The sequence below is a fragment of the Zootoca vivipara genome, chromosome 12 (genome assembly GCF_965207765.1).
Source record: "Zootoca vivipara chromosome 12, rZooViv2.hap1.1, whole genome shotgun sequence".
Lineage (NCBI taxonomy): Eukaryota > Metazoa > Chordata > Lepidosauria > Squamata > Lacertidae > Zootoca > Zootoca vivipara.
The window spans coordinates 23,585,486-23,611,779 of NC_142595.1; the positions used below are offsets into that span (position 1 = coordinate 23,585,486).

Sequence of the window (26,294 nt, forward strand, 5' to 3'; positions counted from 1 at the left end):
TTTGAGTGTTGCACAGAGCACCACTGAAATGTCTGCCACTGCAGCAGCCTTGCTCAAGCTAAGCTGGTCTGAGTCAGTACCCAGATGTGAGACTTCCTTTTATTATTCAACAGAAACCATAGATTGACTCAACAGAAACTCGATTGACTCCCATCAGGAAAGATTCATGTAATAAGCATATAAGTAAAGTTTCACCTTGTGCCTGGGCTTGGGCTTGCCCAGCTCCTGCCTGGCTGTAAGTGGTGGTCTTCTTAATAGTGTACTGCTTGCCATACAGGTCGTCGTCGTCCACCAAACACTTGCTGCTCACCGATGGCACCTGGGTGTTCATCCCGGAATGGATGCCTGAGTCATAGGTGTATGTCTGCTGCCATTCCGTCACCTTAATGGGCTGCTCCATCATGTTCACCACCTCCATGGCTGCTCTGCAAGAAGATCCACCAGGGTTAAACCACAGCCGTAATGAGTCACACCAACAGCTGAAATTCCCCTGTATCAAGTGCAGGAAAATAAGGCAGACTTGGGTGCCTCTTCCCACTGCACCCAACTCACAGAGTATGACCTGCACATTTAGATTCGGAATTCCCCATGCAAGAAGTGATGTCACACAGCCCCATCCCACCAAAAATACTTTTGTCCACCACATCCAATGAATTCCAACTTTTTTGTTATTAGAACAAGGGTAACTTCTGGAACTCACGATAGCCTTCATAATGTTGCAGTTCCTTAGCCTTAATATATGTACTGCACGGCACTGCTCTAGATATTTTGCATATTAACACCAGGACAAACATCTACAGCACGTTCCCACAGCTTTTGCACTTTCTGGGCAAATGTACAAGCTTTGTAGAGGCAACACAATCCTGCTCACCAAATACAGGATGACACAAGTTGTGTTTACACCATGTGTCACAAAGCAACAGCAGACACAAATTGCAAAATGCTCTGCTGTCTTCTAACTTTAGACCTTTACTTGATGGGAGTCCTCTCTGAACTGACCACATGGCCCACATTCCATCTTTCACAGTTTTGCCTCACTCTCTTTTGAGCTCAACTACTGTATACGGTACACCATAACATGGTTGCTATTCCTTGTGGCAGAGTGTTCCACAAATCAAAATATGAAGGAAGGAGGAGCCTTATGAAGAGCTCTTATACATGCTGAATTTTAGGGTCTAGGGGTCAAGGGAACACAGTTTAGGATACAGACTCACACAGGGTGTGACATCATGAAATCTTGATTTGCATATGCAGGTAAGCCTCACAAATCATCACAGGAAGATCTTTCACGGGCACCAAATGCCAACTCCAGCACAGTCCTTTAAGGGAGATGGTTCACACATTCAACAGAATCCCCATGCAGATACACACCACGCTTTTGAAGAACATACAACACACATTTAAAGCACATGACTTCCTCCAAAGACTTGTGGGAACTGTAGTTTAAGGGTGCTGAGAACTGTACCGGTAGCTCTGTGAGGGGAAACTATAGTTCCCATTATTCTTTGGGGAAAGTTATATTGTTTAAATGTGTGTTTGATGCGACTTAAATGTGGAACCTCTCCATGTAAGGACTATATCAACTGATTGCAAAACAAACCACCAAAGACTGACTAAAGTATAAGAAGCCCATAGTCAAACTTATTTGGGCTCAGGAGGGGCTCTGACATTCTTAACACAACAAGGATCCGGGGAAACATTCACACGCAAAGCTATTTCCAGCAACAGAAAACTTTTTAAAAAGACTTTATGTACACTTTCAAAGTTTACATTCATATTGCATACTACTGTTGGGTCATTGTTTTTGCACTGGAATAAACACTCTGCCCCCATCTCATTTTAGACTTGCATTCTCCTCAAAGCAGGGGTCTGTGCCTTTTTTATTATTGCCCCCATCTTGCTTTCAAATATGCCACATAGGATAAAAAACAACAACATGCAATGACAATGTCTACTTTACTCCATGGGATTGTTTTAACCTGCGCCCTTAACTTTTTGACAGTAAATAAAAGGGCTAGATCTTCATTCTTTCCACCTGTAAAACCCTTTCACTTAAGCCTGCTGCCACTCCCTCCTTTCAGAGTGAATTTCTCCTGGAAATCATATATATTTTAAAGGAGGGTGGGAAGATGCCATGCAGAAGGCTGTGCCTATATGGCAAATCCTCACAACTGTACACTTTGAGGCTCACGCGGAGACGTAATGTGGAGTCTGCAACCAGGAAGGGCAATTTTGGTAAGGGAACTCAAGAGATTCTGCTACTTTCTGGCCTCTACAGTATGCAGACAAGGGAGGGAAAGAGAGGAGGCAGCAGGGTTTGAAGAACCAAGCATAAGCCAGTCCACATGGACTCCCTTGCAGGCAGGAGATGGAGCAGCTTCTATGTACACTGGGGGAAACCTTTAAATGTGGCTCTTTTATTAAAGTAGAGAAACCCCAAGGCACCCCGAGAGAAGAACGAGGCTTTGAAAGGTAGCACAACAAAAGCACTTTGGAAAGGAACTCATCTCTAGCCCAGCCGTGCCAAAAGCCTAAAAATAAGCATACACCGTGGAATGTACCCATCTGCCTCGTTTGCTTTTGGAAGCCATGGGCAATTGCCAGCGGAGACATGGGGGGGGGGCATTGGAAAGAGGGGAAGCGAAAGGCATAAACACACCACTCACCGAGATGGTATCTGCCTCTCCCAAGAAGCTTGCCCTGGAAGTCTGGAGACAGGACCGGTTGGAAGCCTGCTCCAGACCCCGCCTGCTTTCCTAGGAAAGGGTGTGATGCTAGAGAAATAAGTCAACCCCCCCCCCAAGATACTAACCTCGCCCTCTGAGGCAGCCCTATGCTAATTCTACAGGATAGGAATGTGGGAGGGAAGTTCTGATGCCAGGGTGACAAGTCAAGGATGATTAACAAGATAAAAGTTGAGTGAATGTGTGTATCTATGAGAAAGAGAATGAACGCTACACAAGTCAACACATGCATCACAGCTGAAGGGAGAAAAGAGGTACATGCACAAATCACCAACTCAAGTTTCCACAAAGCCCGGGGTGTGTGGGTATGTGCAGCTGAGTCATCACGAGTGAGGCTGGGCAGAGTGCTTTCCCCTGTGCAGTGCAATTTGAAGGCAAGCAGATGTTTGATATCTTGGACGGGGTTCACCATGGGGGGGGGGGCGTGTAGCAGGACCCATGCAGCCAATCAGTGCAAAGCATCCTCAAGCATCTTCAGCCTGCGTGGGAGTACCCAGCAGGCGCCAGTTCAAAAGTCAACCTGACCTCTAGTGCAGGGTGGGAGGAGAGGACGGGACGTTGCTGTGAAGGGAGGGAGCTGCTGCCATTCTCCTGACCACACACATGTGAGAACAAACCAAAGAGGACAGGCCGATATGCATTCTATACTGACCGGGGGGGGGGGGAACGGTTTTTATGAAAGGAGTTGTGCGCATACTTTTAGACAACAAAGTTTTGTTGCCAGTTAATATTACAACGCTGCTGCCTGAAGCGACATCTACATATTCTATCTTTCATTTCATGTAATAAGCCAATGTTTCTTTATTCTCCTGTGCATGAATTTCACATGGGTATGAGGATATGGATAAGCACATTCATAAAGGGGTGGGGGAAATGCACACTATAACATACATGGCTTTTTTTCTTTTTGCTACATGCTGCCTTGAGAAGGGTCCATCTTCACTCTATATATGTTATGACCCTAACACAGAATTCAGCCTGATCTGAGAACTGAGGGGAGGATAGGGGCGGAACAGCTCCTGCTGCTGCTTAGCAGGCAGTAGCCCAAAAGTGCCCATGACAAATCAGATCACCTCTCTCTAAAATGGCAACCACTTCTCCCAACACTTTGCACAGTAGCAACGTACTGCAAAATAAATAAAAACTCTCTCTAGGCCTCACCAACCTGGTGCCCTGCAGATGTTCCAGATGTGCTGAACGGGCACGGTGGGAATTGCAGCCCAGAACATCTGGAGGGCACCAAGTTAGCAAATGATGCCATATCTTAAGAATACAGCTTTCCGGCGCTCTTGCTTTTGAAAGGCCTGAGGGGTGCAGGCAAACTTTCAGAAGCCAGAAGAGGGGCTGCGAGCAGGCAGAAAGACTGAAGCGTCTTGCACTGCTCCTTGTTCCTACCCTGCAGCCCAGCTAATACTAATTTATGTACATGTCATTCATTTCCAACAGCTGCCACCCCGCAAAGAAAAACCTCCCGCGTATTTGAACACCTGGAAGTACAATGAATTGAGCAAAACCCCGATGCAGTCAAATTGCAGATGTGCCTCCCCCTGCCTGCCCGCCCACTGTCAAGTTTCGGGCAGCACACGTAAGCCATGCTCACAAACCCTTGACTGGCTGCCTGTGGCAAGAACTGCTAGGAAGCTTGAGACCTAAATAGCAGCTGCTATGCTAGGTTAATCACTACTACATGCCGAGCGCCTGAGAAACAGCTTTCTGTAGATGAATCTCCAAGGGAGACTATCGTGTGAGAAAAACTGGATTTAAAAAAAAAAATCAAAGGAGCCACTATTTTAGTGGATCATGACAGTAAGACCTTAATGATATTTTTCTTCCAGCTCCATCACAGGGCAGAAGTTGCCACATCTTGCCAACCCTACCCAATTTGCAACCAACACACTATCCATAATTATCATCCCCACATCTGTAATGCTGGCCCTCCTCCAAGGAGCTCTGTGCAAGGTACATGCATGTGTCTCATTCTGGCCTCACAACAACGCAATAGAGACAGGAAGAGCCACCGTGATCAACAGACATTTTGTAAGAGGGACTGACTTGCCTCATGCAATGGCTACCTGTCAGGGGCTTGAACCAGGCTCTAAGGCTGCACACACAGCATCCATTTAAAGCACTTTTCTTCCCACAAAGAATCCTCGGAGTTGCAGTTTACATACACACACCCCAAAGCTACAATTCCCAGCACAGTTCCCGGGATCCTTTGGAGGAGGGGAAGTAATGTGCTTTAAAATGTATGGCGAGTAAGCAGCCTAGGAGTCAATGGATGCAATTAGCAGGATTGTGCGGTCCAGCTGATCTAGGCAACCTCACTATCTGGGGGAAGCAAAGTTCACATATCTGAACATTCTTCCCGCAAATACACTACTCAGGTTGAAATTAGCATGCTCTCTCCCACTTATTTTTTGTTCAGTCTGGTTCCTGTGGGCGGGAGAGTTCAGGCAAACAATCCCGCTCCCTGTCTGCAATGATTTAAGTCCAGGAAAAGCTTTAACACTTGATTCTGCCGATTGCGGCCTTATGTGAAAAAACAATTCTAGTAACTGACAGCACCACAGACAAGACAGGAACACAGATGTCATAAATCTCAGCTGTCCTTAACTGTCATTACTTCTCCCATTAAACATGGGGATCACAGTTCTGCAGCAATGCTGAGAATTCAGATGGGGGGGGGAGGGGATCTCGCAGAAATGTAACGTTTTTTTGTGGCTGCTAAACATAACTGCATTCTTAAGTATGTGCATCATCAAACTGGCTGGGAATAAAACATGGCCAATACCTACTGAGAACATCGATAGAACAAGGTAAAACTCTGGTATTGAGGCAACTGGATTGCACACCAGCAAAACGTAGCTTTATGCTACGTCTGTGGTTAGCGAAGGTGCCTCCCTTCAAACAGAAAGTTAAGGAGAACAGCTACCACACCCACGTTAGGAATGACAGAAAGCTGCCACCTCCTTCTCCAGGAAAGCCAGTCAGGCAGGTTCCTCCCTCCAGGTGTAGAGAGATGAGGAAAAGTGGAGGACATATTCCTGGGGGAAACGGGCTTCTCAACCTGACACTCCCTTTGCCAGTGTCCAAGCAGGTCACTTCAATTCAATATATAATGAACTGGGCTAAGATGGAACTATCCACCTGGGTCCAAATAGCTTCTTGGCTGTGAGGTTTGCTAGATGCCCTTGAGCCACTCACTTCCAGGCCACTTCAAGCATTATTTGCTTTCCTATATCGAAACTGCTTCCAAACGGGATACACCTAATCTACATGGAGCAACACAGACATGTGTGCAGTTGTAGTCAGGATATTTTCCAATTTTTTAAAAAATTAAACCCACTCTCAATGAAAATAAATAAAACTCAGGGTTACAGTAGTTCATTAACAAATGTGTATTCCATAAAACAAACATCAATGCAAGAAGTGCATCTGTGCATCGGACTAACCACATGTCCACATGTATCAGAGGCGCCAAGTTCCACGCAACATTGGGGGGACGGCTTGTCATAGGGAGACCCAGCAAGGCCCGGCCCTCAAGATTGTGGGGGCTCAGTCCCATTCCCACATACTTTGGGGGGGGGGGAGTTCACCCCATAGAGTTGGCGCCCCGAAAGGAATGTATGGTGTGTGTGTATATATATATATGTATTCGTATGTACGGTACACATATATTTTATACACACGGAGTTGCAAAAACTTCTGGATCAGCCAATAGCCCATCTAGACCAGCATCCTGTTCTCACAGTGGCCAACCAGATGCCTATGGAAAACCCAAAACGAGTATTTGAGCACAACAGCGCCCTCTCCTACAATTTCCAGTAACTGCTGCTGCTGCTTCCAAGGTAAAACCAAGATACTGTGGCTAGTAGCCTTGTGCTCCATGAATTTGTCCAATTCTCTTAAAGCTACCCAAATCCACCTCCATATTTCGATTTGCAGGTTCTCTTTGTGGTGTTAATTGCTGCTGCTGTAATGAAGGTGGTGGGAGGGGGAACCACACAGGGAGCTCTGCACAGGCCTCAGCACATGTATTAACTGGCTCTGCTGTGGGGGTAGGGCAGTTTTAACCAAGTCAGCAGAGCCACTCATTTGCAGGTAGTTGTGCTGACATGATTGAAATCACCACACCCCATAGTGACGCTGTTTCCCACACAGTTTAGCACAGTGGCGGCAGCAGCAGCAGCAATCATACACACACAGAGAGCCAATATGAGAACCAAACCTGACACTCTGTCGCTAGCTCTCCAGTTTATGCAATTAGTTTTTAAAACCGTAAAGAGTTATGTTCTTCCCGCAGGTAAATCCTCTCCTTCATCTGGTACGGGAGCCATATGGCAGCTAGTTAACCAACTGGATCTGCCCCATAAAGAATGAGCCCTTGGCAAGAAGATATGCAGAATCCATTTCTTCCGGGTGTTTCACTATCTCAAAGCTGTGCACCAAGCAAAACTCAGCCATGTTGCAGGGTAGCGCTTTGAGCTCCTGAGCCATTTGCAAACGGCATCAGCAGTTTGCAAAAGTAAAAAAAAAGGGGGGGGGGATAAAGTAATGCTAGAATCCGAGAAGAAATGCTGCCTTACATCAGTTGACTTACAGGCATTACATACCTAAAGGTTTCAAGGACAGGTTTCAAGCACATATCCTAGCATGGAGGGGGGGGGGGCAAGGTTTAGCTTAACAAACGATTCCCTCTTGAGTTTAGAGAGCTCATGGCTGAATTTTAAATTTTTCATTTTCCAGAGCTTTAGATGCTTACCATCTGTATATAAAAAGCCAATTCATTTCTAATGTTTCTGGCCCTTCAAAATGGGAGTTTAAGTACAGCACGCCTATTTTTAACATCTACCTTTGCCTGGCGTGCAAAACACAAACAAGAGCCGACAACACAGAATCAGCGACACTGTAAAGTACTTGAAGAAGAGAACAGCATCAGACAGCCCATTTTCGGATCAGCCCTGAACATACTTTTGAAGCCCTAATACAATTCCCAAGTGTATTTATCTGTATTATTTTTCGAAAAAGTCACCTACGCTTTAGCGATTCATTAGGTTGATTACATTTTAAGTATTGCAAACAGGCACTTTTGTGATGTACTTGAATGAGACAGCGCTGGGTGGTTTTGCAATTAATCCACAGTTACTAACCTTCAAAAACTATTGGCTGGCCTACCCACAAATATATCTGGACTGGCTATTTGTGGCACACAGGCAGCCTGAAAGGTTGCTGTTATTATCATGCCTTGTCTTGAGTATGGAACGGCTTACAGTTTAAGAAACCATAGCTGTTTTTAGTTGCTGGAAGGAAACTGCCACCCCTCACTTTTCCTTCATCAAATTTAAAGGATATTTTTGGGGGTGGTAATACCCTGTTTCTCATATTTTAAGACATACCCATAAAATAAGCCATAGCAGGATTTTTAAGCATTCAAGGAATATAAGCCATACCCCGAAAATAAGACATAGTGATAGGCGCAGCAGCAATGCCGGCCGCGGCAGAAGGAGGAGGAAAAAAATAAGACATCCCTTGAAAATAAGCCATAGTGTGTTTTTTTGAGGAAAAAATAAATATAAGACATGTCTTATAATATGAGAAACACGGTACACCAAGTCCAAAATGTTTTCAGAAGAGAAGCTTAAGCACAGAAGAACACTAGACAGGATGGACCACGGTTCTGATCCAGCAGAATGTCCTTTTGTACATTTGCCTAGTTGAGAGGTGATCATAGAGCTGGAAGGGACCCTGAGGATCATCTAGCCCAACCCCCTGCAATGCAGGAATATGCAGCTGTCCCCTTAGAACCTGCAACCTTGGTGTTATCAGCATTACACCCCAACCAACTGAGCTATTCAAGTTAGATGAAGCAGTCCTGGCGTGTGCTTTGTAGACCCCCTTGCCTTTAGTTCTCACCTATTAAAAAAACCCAGCTCATCCTCCACTGTACTGCCAGACCCCAAACCTTTGCAGGCCACGGGTTGCTTCATCAACTTCAGATGTGTGAAGTTTGCACCAAGGCCATTTTGCCTTAGTGGCACTACAGCACCCTCTTGCTGGGAACTGCAGAGACACAAAAGAGCAACGAGGCTCAGCAGGCTTGCTACATTCTCCAGGGTGTAATGCACTTTTGAAGAGATAGAGAAAAGCAAAGGCCAAGTATCTGGACCAGGAGTATCAAAGTGGCACTCTCCAGGTGCTATTGTACTACAACTCCCATCAGCCCCAACCAGCATGGTCAAGAGTTAGGGGTGATGGGAGTTGTAGTCCAGCAACGTCTGGAGGGCACCAGATTGGGTCCTCTCGGGAAGAGGAAGACAGCCAGGCTTGTTGACTTTCATTCCTCATTCCAGGCGGAGCTGTAAGATATAGCCCAACTCCTTTATTCAGGAAGCTGGTTTCAGAACCACCTGGGGAAATTACAGCTCTTCCTGGTTCTACATATTCCAATGGAGGAGCTCGGATTAATCAGGTCAGTGATTGGGATTGGTGGGTGGGGAGGGAGGGAGGGAGAGAAAGGAAGGGAAGAAACTCCCATGGCTGACTAAACCAGGGAGATTCCTTTTATGGACATGCTGAGACAGCTGAACTCAAAGAGTTTTATCCTATTCTGTAAAACACATTCCAGCTTCCTCCCTCCTCCCCCTTCTCTCCAGCAAGGGCAGTTGTATCAGAAATCCAGACCTAGAAGAGACAACAGGACTGAAAGGCAACAACAGTCTGTTCGTTCCAGGCAAATACTGTATCTCAAGGAGTACCTCCCGCAGATTGTCAAGCTGGCTAGGAGCAGAACTCCCGGCACTAAACAGACTATGGATTCATCAAAAGATCAGGCCCAGCCCCACTGCTGAGAAATGGCTCAATTTAAACCCTTCTCTCCCTGCACAGGGATGGCATCTAGAAACCCAGTGCTGATGGTTTTAGAAATTCTAAACATTTACTTTTGATTCCCTAAGGTTCCAAATTCTTTAAAGGCACGGGTTGGGAACCTGCGGCCCTCTGGATGTCATTAGACTATAGCTTGCATCATCTCTGGCCACTGGCCATGCTGGCTGGGGCAGATGGGTGCTGGGGTCCAATAACATCTGGAGGGGGGCAAGTTAGTCGCCTCTGGTTTGCTAACATCAGCCTTAGCCACAAAACCATGTATATCAGCATACAGCATGCAATCAAGTGAGTTTGTCCAATTCCACGGGGAACTAGATCTCTGGGGAGATCTAGCTGGTAAATAAGCTAGAGCATGCACACATTATAAAAGCAGATGAGATATGCCAAAGCTCCCTGAAAGGGTCAACTTTTCCCACACCCGACGCCCACACTCATGCGCACAGCTTATCTTAGCTAGGTTTGCAGTGTGGGAGCAGCTGTTAGCAGCAGCCACTGCCAAGCAAAGGCAAGAGGCTCCTTGCTTAGAGAGACTGCCACCTGGCTGAAGGAGATCCATGCACTGCTCCCACTGGGTAAAACTGGTACAGTAGCTCCATGAAAATGAAAAAGCAGCTTGCAGAGTACATCTGCGCAGCAAATTCCTTGTCCCCATTTAGTTTTTAAAAGATCTTGCACCAAAAAAGGGAACCTCCTCCTCTTTGTTGTTGTTGTTGTTGTTGTTGTTGTTGTTGTTGTTGTTGTGCTGCAGCTTCCCCCTTGCCCGCTGCTCCGGACAAGTCAGTTTTTTTAAAAAAAAACCATACATTGGATATGTATGAAACACTGTATGTGACACTTTATGAAATCACAGACATTCAGAACAAGTGAAGTCAATCTCCTAGACACTCAGAGAGACTTTTACTATGTCAAGAGTTTCAAGATCTAAGGTGGCAGGAATAGGAAGGAAAGATGCAGAGTAGGATCATCATGAGGTTAAATTACTTCACACACAAACCTGTTTGGTGTCCCTGAGCTGTGTAGAAAAACCCACAGGTAGGAATTGCTGCACCTAAGCCAGCCAGCTCAAAACAGCTAAAGAAGAGAAGGGGCTAGAAAGTGGAAGCTGGGAGTGGAAATTAGCCGCCATTGCCCTGCACAAACAAAACATCCCTTCTAATTGCTGGGGAGAACCAAAACCCCACCGGGCTTCCTTGCTCCCTTTTCAGGCACCACAACATAACATGTGACGACTGTGAGCAGCCTATTGTTCTCTCTCTAGAACAAGGTAGCCATTTCAAGCTGGCCAAACAAAAGCAGCGTAGAGGCGTCACCGTGCGAGGGGGTGTCAGCACTTCCAGCACCGTGCTGACTGAAGCATAAAAGCAGGGGAGGCTCCAGAAGTCTGTGCATGGCACCACAACTCCTAGAGAAGTGTGGAACACAGCAGGCAGGTTCAGCAGAATTCAAGAAAGTTTAACTTCCATAGAAAAAGTAAGTTTCTAGTCCTCATGCTGGCAGCCAAGTGATTTTAACCCTTGCCTCTGGTGAGTCAGAATACCTGAGGCATTCATGCATTCTCTTCCCTGCTTTTTATCCTGTGAGGTAGGTGAGGCTAACTTTGATTTCACAGTAATGTTCACCCCATTGTGGCTTCACTGTCTTTGCCGTTGCCCTGAAAACAGCTTTGTACGAGTTACTTTCAGGGACTTTCCGTTTCATCTTCTGCTTGCTCTTGGCCAGTTCTTTCCACGTTTGTAGCTCCTGCTTGGATCCTGTCAGCAAACATGCGTGGTTATAGCACATGCTTCCCGCCTAGCTTCAATTCCATCTGCTTCTTAGATTTCCCCATGTTTTCCCGGGCTCCGGGCTTGCTTCTTTTGCCCAAGAGGTTTTTTGTTTACCTCATCACCACTGTGTTTACCACTTGGAGCCTGGTCCTGCCAGCTACGTACATAATCTACAAGTGTACTTATCTGCCAAAGCTGGGCAATATACCGATACCCACAATTTCTGGGGCTCTTCTAAATTCTACCACTTCTCTTTTAAACTCAAATTCTTTTGCCATGAACACAGAGTCCCGCGACTTAAAGTAATGCAAATACACAGTAAATTTGCTTAGCTGTGATTGTGCTGGTTCCAATCAGAGGGGGAAAGGAGTTTCGTAGTTCATCTCTTTTTTTATTAAATGTGCATACCACACCCTTCATCCACAGATCTCAGGGCAGTGCACGACATAAAATCAGAATATAAAAACCCTGACCACAAGAAGGCTGATCAAATCTTCTTCTTCTATCTACCCCACTATTTCAAAAGTAGCTTAGCTAAACTTGCCCATCTGGGATTTTAATGAAAGCCAAGATTCTTAGGATTGCTGGCACTGTTAGAAACTCCATGCATAAGCTAGGTGCCAAATAGCACCTTAAACGTAGGTCACGGTCACCATAACTGAATGTTTATGTGCCAGGGGGTTAGACTAGATGACCCTTGGGTCCCTTCCAATGCTACGATTCTATGTTTCTGTGATTTCAACTACATTGCTTGGCTGCAGCTTGCTCTTACAACAATTCACTTGTCCCAGTAAGCAAGATGCAGAAACACACACAGTGGAAATGGTATTAACTATGGCAGAGATCACTGCAGATGGTGACAGCCGTCATGAAATTAAAAGACGCCTGCTTCTCGGGAGAAAAGCAATGACAAACCTAAACAGCATCTTAAAAAGCAGAGACATCACCTTGCCGACAAAGGTCCGTACTGTATAGTTAAAGCTATGGTTTTCCCAGTAGTGATGTATGGAAGTGAGAGCTGGACCATAAAGAAGGCTGATTGCCGAAGAATTGATGCTTTTGAATTATGGTGCTGGAGGAGACCCTTGAGAGTCCCAAGGACTGCAAGAAGATCAAACCTATCCATTCTTAAGGAATGCTCGCTGGAAGGACAGATCCTGAAGCTGAGGCCCCAATACTTTGGCCACATCTTGAGAAGAGAAGACTCCCTGGAAAAGACCCTGATGTTGAGAAAGACTGAGGGCACAAGGAGAAGGGGACGACAGAGGACAAGATGGTTGGAAAGTGTTCTTGAAGCTACCAACATGAGTCTGACCAAACTGCAGGAGGCAGTGGAAGACAGGAGTGCCTGGCGTGCTCTGGTCCATGGGGTCACAAAGAGTCGGACACTACTAAATGACTAAACAAATGGCAGAGGTTTTTTAAACTGTGATCACCAACCTGGTGCCCAGAAATCTCCACATAGTCGCAATTTGACCTGTGCCAGTAGGAAAATGTGCCTGGTTAGTTTCAAACACTGATTGTTGATGGTATTAGATGCTCAGTAATAAATTCTATAATTCTGCAGCATGATCACAGGATATGCATACCTAGTATATAGATCCAGGAAAGGAATGCCTTCATATGCTACTCTTTGAGTTCCCTCATTCCACTTCTTCTCTAGAAGGGGTAATAAGCAGCTTTCCTCATTTGAGGAGCACTGCAAAGATTACAACAATGCTCCTGCAAAACTGAGGTGGCTGCCAACACAAAAGTTTACAGGTCAGAAGCCAACAGTTATACATCTCCGGGGGCGGGGGGGATAAAATAAGATATACATTCATGGTGTTTTTCCAAAGCATCAAGTTATCAGTTATAATGCAAAGTCAGACACCATGTTGTTGTTGTTTAGTCGTTTAGTCGTGTCCGACTCTTCGTGACCCTATGGACCAGAGCACGCCAGGCACTCCTGTCTTGCACTGCCTCCCGCAGTTTGGTCAAACTCATGTTCGTAGCTTCGAGAACACTGTCCAACCATCTTGTCCTCTGTCGTCCCCTTCTCCTAGTGCCCTTAATCTTTCCCAACATCAGGGTCTTTTCCAAGGATTCTTCTCTTCTCATGAGGTGGCCAAAGTATTGGAGCCTCAGCTTCAGGATCTGTCCTTCCAGCGAGCATTCCTTTAGAATGGATAGGTTTGATCTTCTTGCAGTCCTTGGGACCCTCCAGCACCATAATTCAAAAGCATCAATTCTTCAGCAATCAGCCTTCTTTATGGTCCAGCTCTCACTTCCATACATCACTACTGGGAAAACCATAGCTTTAACTATACCGTACGGACCTTTGTCGGCAAGGTGATGTCTCTGCTTTTTAAGATGCTGTCTAGGTTTGTCAGACACCATACATCCCCTTAAAGGCATTTCACAGTGGGGAGGGTGGGGGAATCAGGGAAGAAGAGTCCATTCCTTCAAAGAGGCAGCGTGACGTTCAATAAGAAACTATGCTGGATTTTTATTTTATTGTATTTTTAAAAAAGAGGATAATAGCACAATATAATTCTGATCTCCTCTCTGCTCTGGCCTCAAGAATCAATGCAAACAAAAGGAGAGATTAATTTCTTTGTTCATCTCTTGTATTTAGATGTAGCTGCTGTGGTCCCCAGATTCTCCTGGCAGGTTGGCAACAAGCTCTTTGATAAAGCAGGGAAAAGAGCTTGAGGCTTCAGGAACATACTGGGAGCTAAGAGCAAGAAAGCGATTTGCAGAGAAACTGAAACGGCTTTGAAACAAAAAGTGTGTGTGTGTGCGCGCATGGGACGAATAAGATCACAGCACCAGCAAGTTTCACTTATCCACTGTGTGTGGAGAGTTTGATTTAATTTCTTATCCTGAGGGACAGCAATCAATCTCATTTGGAAGTCATTTCTCAAGCTGAGGAAGTCCTGGCCTCCCCCCCCAAAAAAAACACCTATGGCTGCTCTGCAGCTCGGAGAAAAGCAGTCTGCGCTTCGCAAGACCTCATTCCCTCCCCACCGCCACCTGCTCACGATATTCCTGGGCTGATTCCTGGCACAGTGGGGTAGGGAGTGGGGTGGGACAACAAGCCAAAAATAAAAAGCATTTCAAACACGCAACAATGAAAGCCACCATGCATTTCAAGCGTCTTACGTATTTTCTCAGAAACACTTACAGCCACCCCTGCAAAGGTGAGCCCTTATTGCTGCCCCTCTGTTACGTAATGGAGATGCAAAGGACAATATTAGTGGCTTGCCTAAAAGCCACACTGTTGAGTTCCTGTCTCAAGTGTGACTCATGAAGCACACTCACTTTATTCCAAGAATATTCAGCATATTTCTGAGGGAGACGGACTTGGAGAGAAGTGCAATGTGTAACAAAGGAGGGGTTATATGGACTTGCAGGGGCTGTTGGGTCCTGAGACAGAACAATATGGTCATTTTATGTTGTGAAACACCCCGAGATCTGCGATTGAGGGGCGCTATACAAATTTAATAAACAACCACAACCGCCACAACTGGTTTTGGGGGATTCTGGTGCCTATATTCTTTAGAAGCAAGCAATGGGCCTGCCTATTCCAAACCCTAGCTATAGAGCAGGATATCCTATACATCAAAACATCCTGACAGGAAAGAGGCTCCACAGCCTCCTTCAACAGCTTATTCCATTGTTCAGTTACTACTGTGGTCAGGAAGCTCTTCCTACTGTTTAACCAAAAAGCATCTTCCTGTTTTAAACTCATTATATCTTCCTCCATCCTCTGCGGACAGAATGGCAAAAACCGTCTCACCCCCTTCCTACAGCCCACCCCATGCTTCCCCCTCAGTATTTAGCCAATTTTATATAATGCCCTTCAAGAATGCTCCCAGGTTCACTTACAAGTGTTAATAGCTTTTTTCCTGGGCGAAGAGAACTTGTGCAGCTCCTCCAGTCTTCGACAGAGCTACTCTTCTGGATCCACTGCATCCCTTGCTACTTAATACAAATTTGGCTGAAATACCCAGAACTGTACACCAAAATGAGCTTCTGACAGTGTTAATAATTCCCAAGCACCTGGAACTATAGAACTATAGAAACAGAAGCCTCTTGTTTATCTAGTTTTATCATTCTGTTTAAACTGGGGAGGGGGCAGGAAGAACGGAAAGAAAGCTGCCCTGAGCAAAAATTTGCATATTTGTGCATATGCTAAAGGGTGAATGTAAAAGATTTCGCTGATTGGTTAAATATATTTTCAGCCTTCCACACTGGTCGGCAACCTCCCCATCAACAGCACACACATTCTTCTGTTCCAAGACCCACTGATGTTTTGGCTTCAAAACATCACTGGTGGCTTTCCAGCTACCACCAAACCCCATCTTTTCACTCATTTCCCACCATCTCACACTTCCCAAAACACACCATCTCCCCTGTCCCTACAGGCAGCTTTCCTTCTATCTGCTGTCCCTTGCATTCTCCTCTCCTCTCAGTTCTTCTTGTTCTCACATTTATATGCAACTATCCGGCGGAAAGGTAAACGGCGTTTCCGTGCGCTGCTCTGGTTCGCCAGAAGCAGCTTTGACATGCTGGCCACATGACCCGGAAGCTGTCTGCAGACAAACGCCGGCTCCCTTGGCCTATAGAGCGAGATGAGCACACAACCCCAGAGTCAGACACGACTGGACCTGATGGTCAGGGGCCCCTTTACCTTTTACCTAACACTCAATTTGGACCTCCTAATTCTTCTGCCTTCCCATCTCACACTCTCCATAAGAGCTCAAGCAATGCTTTTTGGTAATCTCAAGTGTTTTCCATATGATTACCTCATGCTTTCTTCCTTAAGAGTTCTTTGGGCTCTTTTTGACCTCCACTGTCAAGAGGCAGCATGCCTCTGAATACCAACTGCTGGGAATCACAGGTGGGGAGAGTGCAGTTGTGCTCATGCCCAGTTTGTGGGCTTCCCAGAGGCACCTGCATACCACTATGAGAACAGAATACAGTGGTACCTCTGGTTACGAACGGGATCCGTTTGCAACATGAAAAGGCCGCATCCTGAAGCGCTGTGTTTGCACGTGACACAATTCTGCGCATGTGCGCAGTCCAATTTAGTGCTTCTGTGCATGCGCGCGCACCGAACCCAGAAGTAACCCGTTCCAGGACTTCCGGGTTCGGTGCATCCGTAACCTGAAAAGACGTAACCCACAGCAGACGTAACATGAAGTATGACTGTACAGGACTAGACAGCTATGTTTTAGTTTCAACACTCTGCTCCCATTTCTGCACCCAGAAACGGTACCAACAAATGTACACCTTGAGATAATTACAGGCGACTCTCAACTTACGCAGGGGTTACGTTTCGGGGATAGTGCATGAAGCCAAAATCACATATAGTCAAAATGCATTGCCTTCAATGGCGAGTGGGATTGCCGACATCTTTTTTCCTGGGCACCCTTTTAATTTAGTTCCCAATCGTGTAAAGCTGAATGCACAAAAGTTAAATGTGTGTGTTACCTGTACTGCAAAATGTTATAGAGTTTTATATTGTGAGTCCTTCTCCGTAGCGCTCTCTCGCTGTGTGTGTGTGTGCGCGCGCAAGCTCGTAGGATAAAGGGCAGGCTGCTAAGCCTTAACTGTAATGTTTACACAGAACCAGAACATTTGCAGGGGGAGCCACAGCATTTCCTGCTACCGTACCTACTCGATGTGCAAGGATACCCGGCCTCATATCAGCACCAAAGGCAGGCTGCTCCCTGATGGTTTATTAAAAGCTCTGTTCCCTAGCCTCCTGGAAAACATGGCACTTCAACAGTTGTCTGCTCCACTCCATTTGCAGTGCTTCCAAACAGCACTTAAGACAAAAAAAGGAAAGAGCCACACATTTTCAACTGTCTTTGTACACTTCGTGGAATTTTAAACACGCCCCCCCCCCACCTCACTACAGTACATGCTCACAGTATTTAGGGCTGGACTATTCCGGTATGTTTGCAGAATAACTCATTTATGCTCCCCTCTTCAGTTCCCCTTTGCCTTCCATAGCAAATGTACTAAACTATTATGTGGATCCTAAAGAAAGGTTGATGGTGTAAAGGTTTGGCTAACTCTTCACCTATTGTTTATACCTACAAGCAACAAGGAAATCTCATTTGAAAAGAAGAGGAGGCTTTGCCTGTATCCAGCTGACTGGGCTTTCAGACAAATCAGCATTGAATCAGTGTGATCACCTCCCTGTCCTGCTAAAAGCCCAATGAATTCAGCCAAGCTAATGTCACTATTAAACAAGTATGTGAATGGAAAGAAATAAGTATTGTCGCCGCCCCCCCCTCCTCCCATAGCAGGAAGGCTCAAAGCTATTGTGTGTTTAACTTGACATATCATCTTGAGGACAGTTGTGCTTAAAAACACAAAGTGTCAGCATACCACTTTTGGAGAGTTTCCAGCGCCCCGACTCTCCCCATTCAGTGGTTCTATTTGGGAGAGAGTGCAGCTCACTTGGTTGGAGCAGGGCCACAGGAGCAGCTTCACAGGATAATATAACACTCAAGAAGTCTATTCCGTTGGCAATCTGGGCCAGCGGGCTTTGCATCAACAACAATTTGGAAAACTAATCCTTTGCATCATTAGACACTGAACGCTAACTCAGCTATGGAAGGAAGAAATTCAAAGATCTGTTTGGGTGGCATAGAAGAGCAACAGAGAGCGTCAAGCATGAGCTTCCTGGGTAGCCTCACTTACACAAAGACTGAGCACTATGAGGATGGTACTGCTAGCTGGTGGTTGTTAAGGTCTTGGGAAGCAACAGGAGGGCTGGCTTCTGAGAAAGGAGCAGGGTAGTCTTGTTGCCAGAGAGACCCCTCGCCTGCCTCTTCTTTTTCATCTCTATATTGGCAGCAAGGGGAGAGGACTTCTTTTTGAGAATCTGATTTGTCCTAGGGGCTCTGGATCCCTACTGCACACCCTTAACCTTTACATGAAATGGTTTCAGAATTTAGCACATTCCCCTGTGAACTAGTTACAATACTTACATTTCACTTCAAATGCAAGGACTTGGGGGGCCTTCCAGACAGGTGTTTTATTGTGCGTGGATCCTGCAACGCGTTCTTGACACAACAACAGTGCATCCATGGCAAATTTATTCTGCTTCAGTTTGTTCTACAAGGCACACACACACACACCCCGCCAGTGCTACCACATTATTGCTGTCCAGAGAGGCTGTAGCAGGACAAAAACCAAACTGGAACATCTGTGGCATAAAACGTTATGGGATTTCAACAGAATGTTATGGGATGTGCTCTGAATGGAAGTGAAGCAGTGCAACCGCCCCAAAACTTCTGCAGCTGGAAACAGTGGGGATTGCATGTGACTGCCAGTAGCATCATGAACACAAAGCATCATGAATGGGCAATAAAAACCCTCAGACAATCTTAACTTAGTAAAGAGGGGCTTCAGATGTAGAAAGTATGAAGAGTTGCACTGGCTTAAGCTTCACGGCTTCTGCAGATCTCCACACCACAATTCCTCCCTGCTGTACCCCAGAGCTAGCACTTCTCTCCATGGGAGATGCAATGTTCTCTCTCATTACAGAGCACCTCTGAGAATAGAAGGGTGAGCTGCCAAAACTTTCCCTGGCAGCTACCAACATCTAAAGTCACTTGCGGAGCGGTTGGTTTATATGGACATTGGAATAAAGCGATAAAGTTCCAGTTCACATAGTAATCAGAACAGTGAGATATTTTCTGTACCACTTTAGGCTGCTTTGTGAGTTCCTTGTTAGAAATAATAATAAATAATAATAGTAGTAGTAGTAATAGTAATAATAATAATAATTCACACTCCCTAAAGGCATCCAGAGCAATGTATGAACCTGAATGCTTCCCAGTTTGTTAGTGGGGAGGGGATGGGGGTACCCTGGACATGTCAGGAAGACTTTCTCTTCTCCTGATATACAGTTTTATGTCTGCAGGGATGTTTTTCTTTCTTGGAGAGCATTCAGCTCCCCTCAAAATAGCAAAGTCCAGGAGAGCTTTACCACATGATTCTACATTCTAGATAAACTGACCCTAACCCTGAAGATAAACATAAGTCTCAAAATGGGTGTGGATAAGTAATAGCTTCCAACATTTAAACCAGGAAAGATAGCCCATTAAATCTTTGCAAACACACTGTGATTAAGAACTTGATTTGAGGGATAGAGTAATTACCACATGCAACTCAAAGGGCGGCGGCGGGGGGGGGGGGGAGATTACATACGAAAGGATTCCTGTCTTAGGTACTGTACTTGCCCTGCATTTTGATCTGGTTTCCTCTGTTAGAGGGAGGAAAAAATGCTTTGGCTTTAACAAGAAATGGTCGCTGGAGTCAGGCCAGCTTTTAACTTGGCAGTGGCCTCCCTAATGTCCCTGCTGATGAAACACACAGAGAGCTGATCTTTCGCTTCTGAGGAAAGAAAGTTACAAGCTTAGTGAAGAGCCAGACACTTCTGATTATGGTATATTTTGCAAGCAAGCAACAGTAATCTTGGAATATTTTTCCAGCCCAGCCAGGTCTTCATCCCATTACTCCTTGCACAATTCCCGAGTGTAGAACTTGGAACTCCTTCGCCTTCTATCCAACTCCTAACCTAGAAAATAAGTGCTTAGCCCTCATGACTGCCAGACACATGTAAAGTAGCACAGGCTTGTCTCAAGCCCCAGAAGGCAGTCTGTTTGCAAAAACAGATCAGCTCAAACAGGATGTGCAGCAGGGAGACGGCTGTTTGGGGAGGGGGCTGGGGAGACCCCCCCGTATCACAAGCCTGAACACTGCATTATTCCCAGAGCTACCTAGATCAAGATGAGTGTCCTGATGCTCATCGATGCCAGTATTCAGGAAGGGATTCATTTGTGTTGGAAACTCATGAATGTGCAGACACATTGCCACAAGGTGATCTGCAGACTGTATCTACAATGGTTCATGAAAGCTGCTATGCCAAGACAAGTTTAGAATACAGATTATGTACCTGTGGCTTGAGTGGTGCAGAGTATGCTGTGTTGCTTTGCCCCTTGTGTGATGCCCCTAACTTCTAGAGTTTTCTAATTTACAGGAAGTAGCATCTGTTTTATTCATAGGTGGCTTTCTTCTCCACAAGTAGTTAAGAATCTGGAGTGGTTTTATATATGAAACTATGGCATGATAAAGAAGTGAAAGGGGGAGTTTTTATATAGCATTTTATTGTTGGTCCAGCACACAATGATTCAGGGTTTGATGAGGAAATAATTGCTTTGTACAAGTGCAGCTTTATCTTGTTATGATTCCCTGGTTAACGAAGAGAAGCACCTACATGTGTCAAAGCATCTAGCCTTCAGGTGAGCAAAGTTTGTGTCCCTGAACAACAGCCATGTTCTTCTTGGGCCTCTTACTGGATCCCTGTTCCACAAGCCCCAACCTGTCTCCCATCTGTCCCACCTCTTCCCCCTTGCTGCAACCACACAACACTCCAGAACTCACCAAATATTTACCGATATTTTTTTTAGAAGGGAGCAAACAATGCAGAGCAAGCAGATGGAGCACATACTTATGTCTATGTTTTCAGCTTACTGTCAGGGATTCCTTATGTTAGTGTGTGCTCGTTTGGCTGGAAAATATCAACAACAGCCCAGGCTTGCATTTAAGACAAACTCTGGCAGTGGCGGGGGTGTTTTTCCTGTGTGCATTTCCAGGTCACAAAGCGAAGGCTGTATTTTCCTGGACCAATTCTGCAGATCAAGGCAGCTTTGATCTTGGAGCCTTGAGGCATCAGCCTGCAGGAAAACCAAACCAACACAAGGCAGAGCCCCCACAATGCTGTTCTTGTGGAAGGCATCAGTAGCAAATAAGTCACCATCTGTGCAAAGAGATAGGAGGGATGTGTAGGAGGGTTTTTTGTGTAAAAATGGAATGGCTCTCTAAGCAAGCTGAAGCCATTCTTTTGGCAGTCAACACCGGGTCTTGCCCAGGGAAAGGAGACTCTTGGCACCGGACACCACCACTCTTACAACAGTGGTGGACCAGCAGTTTCCACTGCGCCATTTTGTATTTCCTGGGGAAATAAGCAGTAGCTGCTCTCAGCTGTTGCGTGTTCATTTTTATCTGAAGGAAACAAGCTGTAGCATTTGGCTCAGTGCTGGAATTCTGGGCCAAGAGACAGATATGAGGGAGGAAGCCAAGAAAATGCTGGCAAGCATGCGTCTGGGGTCAGAAATGAGAAATGTATGCCCCATTAAGGTTTAATAAGTTGGATGCTACTAAAGATTATGCCTCTCAAGTGTCCTTAATCGTCACGGATGCCCCTGCCCTGAAAGCCTTGTCGTCACACAGGTGCATTTAAAATAGCCTAGGCACTTTTTGGATATGTCTGATATATACAAAAACCGCTACAGACGACTGGACTGCCCATGGAAAAGTGAAATGCCTTCAGACACCTCAAAAGCCATCCCAAGTTTTCAAAGAACTGTGTCATTGCCTTGAAATACTACTGTTCTGCATATCAGCAATCCCTCAATTTCTACAGTCTTGTTCTTAAAAACTTGTTTCTTCTCTCAAAAAAATATTGAGCCCTCTATAAAACATTGCTAATGAAAGAACAAAAGTGATACTCCTTACGGCAAATGTCCTAACAGCCCACCTTAAGGGATTCTGACTCTCCCTTTAAAGTCCATTTTTAGATCAACCTCCAGAAACATCAATGTCTCCTGGTATAGCAACATAAAACCAGCAGGTTTCAGTCACCAGGGGCCCAGTACCATTCTGTGCCAGTGAACAAGTAGGTAGCTCCATTCCATTTCTTTAGCAGCAAACAGTGGAAAGAAATGTTAGCAAAAGGAAGAGCTTCCTTAGCAAGGTGTGCAGGGAGTTGGGAGAAGATTTTAAGATGCATGTAAGGGGCAGCGGAACTCTGGGTGCATCTGCACTGAAATTCTGCAAATGAGGACATGCTAAACCAGGGGTGGGAAACCTTTGGCCAGCTAGGTATCCCTATTTAGTCCATGAAGCCTTTTTGGAAAAGTCATGCCTAGGGTAGGGCTTCAAAGGAACAACTGGGCACTTAAAGTGGACTCCCAACTCTATCTTTGCTAGAGGCTTGTTCAAGTAGGGGACATTCAATGAAAACCACTTCTCCGTCCCCATGCTGCTCTTTGAAGCTGCCCACCATGGCTCCTTTTTACCCCTAACACTGTGGATGTCCTTTGCATAAGTGCTCTTTGAAACAGCTGTTTCATTGAAACACTGGAGTGAGCAAGCAGGTGGCCAGTGCTCTAAAGGAGAAGAGAGGGCACTGCTTCAAAGAGCACTTTTGCAAAGACCTACAAAGCTGTGCAAGTGATTTTGACAGGTGAGTGCTCCACCCACCTGTCCAGTGTGAGATCACAGTAATGTCATGCAGTTTACAGGTGACTGGCCCTCAATAAGGATCTGCTCCGTGGAGCCACAAAGGTTCCCCCAAAATTGCCTTATGTTATAACAAAAAGAAGCATCAGCAAAGCTCATTTCAGTTACAAACATCCTTTTGAAAGACCTTTCCTCCAGTAGAAAATGTTTTAGTTCCAATATTTAGCAGCAAACTGAAATATATATTTGGCACTACATATTAAGAGTGATTAAAAAATACTGAAAGGAAGAAGCATGTGTACATAAGGAGGAAAAATGGGTGTGGGAATTAAAGATGAGAGGATATGGAAATCTCACCCCACTCAAGACTACGTGTCTCCACCGCTCCTTTAAGAAATTTTTATTAGCACAAAGAGGTTCACATGCTGCTTTGGGAGGAGACTTCCAAGATTTACTGTAAGCCTTGTATTACATATAAAATATTACAAGCCACTCACAAATTAACTCAAAGCAAAGGCTGCACCATGTTGATAGCAAAGAGCTCCATGTAATTTCCTCACACCACACTGGCTCAACTGGGCTCAACTCAGCTGCCCTTTCAACCTGACAAACACCCCTACTACAAGCAGTCCGAAAGGCTAAAGTCCTCACAACCCATGACTTGAGAACTTTTGTCCTACACCTTTGCAGGGAATTAGAGAATTCAGCCTTAACCACAACACTGCAAGACTTTATACCAGGCACCCCCAAACTTCGGCCTTCCAGACGTTTTGGACTACAATTCCCATCATCCCTGACCACTGGGTCCTGTTAGCTAGGGATCGTGGGAGTTGCAGGCCAAAACATCTGGAGGGCCGCAGTTTGGGGATGCCTGCTTTATACTCTCAAAGGTTGAACTGCTGCTGGGTTGCCTCTGAACACGACACCCAAACACGTGCAAAACATTTCTTAAACAAAAAGATGGGGAGATTGTCTGCGGAGAAACGAAAGCCTGCCTACCACCTCCCCAGTGAAATTCTATCCTCAAGTTCCAAAAACACACAAAGGTGCATATGGATCCCTGCTGAGGGGGGAGGCATTAAGGCAGGGGAAGGAATAAGATAGGGATGGCGTGCCTATGGCCCTCTAGATGTTGCTGGTCCAACTCTCCAGCCATCATGGCCCACTGTTCAGGGGAGACGGGAGTTGGAGTGCTCAAACAACATCTGGGGGAGAGGTCAATGGTTCCTCACACCTGAATTATGCACCTCCTCTCAATTGTGAGTTGTGACCTCTGGAAGCTTTTCTGACCATCAGAGTTACCTGATTTTTCAGGTAATGGCCAGCTATGCTCCAAGAGGAAAATGGCACTAGGGACAAGGGCCACTCATGTAAATGTAGGCAGTGTGTAATGCAACAGCAAAGTGTGCACCAGGCTACTAGATTATCATTATGGGCTAGTGAGAAGTTCTCAGCATATTTGTACTGCGGGTGCTGCATCATCACCACAGCTGCACCATTAAATGGCCGACAATGGAACTCTAGCCAGAGTTGCTTCCGGCACCCTGGAAGGGCTGGCAAACCCTGCTGACAGATTGAGCAGCGCTGTTTGGGATTCTTTGCACGCTGCTGCCTTCCATGGAAGGGATGGGGCGATATAAATAGGAAACACATGTGCCAGTTACATCACCACAAAGGGTAAGCATCCACCCCCAATGCTCCTCTTGAGCCTCGCTGCTTAAGGACGGCATTGCATCTGTCCAAGCAATTGCTATTTCAGGAATGCACGGTGAACTCTGCATTCAGATGCTACAGCGCCAACAAAGGACTCCCTCTTCCCCCAAGCTAGCAGAAGAAAAAAGACCTTTGGCCATTTTACACAACCTCACAGTAATCAGCGCGACATGCGGGCAGGGCCCTGGTGACAAATTATTAACTCGCCGTGACAGGCCAGGCGTTGACTGGTGTTGCTTCTAATTCCTTCTGAAGTGCTTGAACTTTCCAGATGTAATCTGGCTAGAAGTAGAAATTAAGTTAGGACACAACGGCCATGTGAATGAATCAGCTTGCTTTCGTGCCTCTTTTCATCAGAACTGTGTGCACTCCGTGTAACGTGGTAAAAGGTCCGAGTCCTGGATCTCAATATATTTAAATCCTGGAATGAGAATTCATGCAACTCAGGTTCATGTTATATTCTGCCTCCACATTTCAACAAGGAAGCATTGGTGGGGGAATTGAGCAAGGAGAGAGAGAGGCATGAAGATACTGTACTACCATACTCCCCATAGAAACCATGAGGACTAGAAACCTGCCTTTGCAATATTAATAGGTACCACTTATTAGCATTTCAAGACCACTTAAAAAGTATTCAAAAGAGCTTCATGTGTATCGTTTATCATGAAGTTTCACATGCCTTCTCAGTCATCTTACAACACTCTAATATTAACACCATTTTGCTGATGGGAAGGGGGACGCTGCCTTTTGCAGAGTCAGGTCAAGGTGAGAGGCTCTCCATTTCAGTATTAGCGACACTGACTGGCAGCAGCTTTCCAGGGTATCTTTCTCAGCCTTTCCTGGAGGTCTTGAGGATTGAACCTGGGACCTTCGACGCAGAACATGTGCTCTACCACTGAGCAACAGGTGGGCTATTGTGGCTTGCTTAATACAACCCATGAGATGATGGCAGAGATGAGATTTTGAACCAAGGATTTTGCCAGCCTCTTACTATAATGTTATACTAGCCATTACAAAGGCTGAGTTTTCTCAGGAACCCATTGTTACACCCTAGACAGACTTGCCACCATAGTAAACTTACAAAGCATGGAACACACACACAGCTGTGCTCTTAATGTGTTCCTTCCCCACCTATTTCATAGCAAAATTCTTGGAAGGAGGCAAAATCAGAGGTGGGAGTGTATCACCAGCCATTTTACAGTGGCGTGAAATCTTTTGATGAAGGGCAGTATATACAGCGGTACCTCGGGTTATGAACTTAATTCGTTCTGGAGGTCTGTTCTTAACTCGAAACCATTCTTAACCTGAGGAGCGCTTTCTAATGGGGCCTCCCGCTGCCACCGCCACACAATTTCCGTTCTCATCCTGGGGCAAAGTTCGCAACCCGAGGTACTACTTCTGGGTTAGCGGAGTTTGTAACCCGAAGTGTTTGTAACCCAAGGTACCACTGTAAATCTAACAAATAAGAAAAATAAGCAAAGGACACCCCATTTTTATTTTTGCAGGATGGAAATAGCACAAAGCACACCTCGGCCTAAAAATGTACAGGCCTGCAATTATTGTGTTCTTAAGGCAGCATTCTTTTTTAAAAAAAAACAAAAACCAGATGGAGTTATTGTGATTAATTGCAGCATTTCAGGCTGAACATGAAGCTCTGCCAGACTTCTCTATTTATGGTCAAAGGGGGATAATTCTTTCTTCTGTCCAAAGTGCGTTAAATGGGGGAATCTTCTCCATGGATACACAGGAGAACACATGTGCACATGTCTCTTTCATCATGTCTGTTACCATGGAACAACAAAGTCACCGTGACCAAGAGAAACCATTCCCATCTTGGGCACATCAACAAAGATGAGTTTAACACCTCTTCCTACTA

The 26,294-nt window shown here is 45.6% G+C and overlaps 1 protein-coding gene across 3 annotated transcripts in view; it reads right to left on the reverse strand.

The window, feature by feature from the left end:
* JUP (junction plakoglobin) overlaps positions 1 to 26,294 on the reverse strand; it is a 59,913-nt gene that overhangs the window by 17,262 nt on the left and 16,357 nt on the right. For 2 of the 3 annotated variants that reach the window (XM_035134276.3, XM_088655674.1), the window contains exon 2: positions 196 to 425. In XM_035134276.3, coding sequence (XP_034990167.1) covers positions 196 to 418 — 223 coding nt within the window. In that variant the 5' untranslated portion in view covers positions 419 to 425. Of the gene's footprint in view, positions 1 to 195; positions 426 to 2,666; positions 2,780 to 26,294 lie in introns of those variants that run through there. The other variant, XM_035134275.3, reaches the window with a different exon arrangement.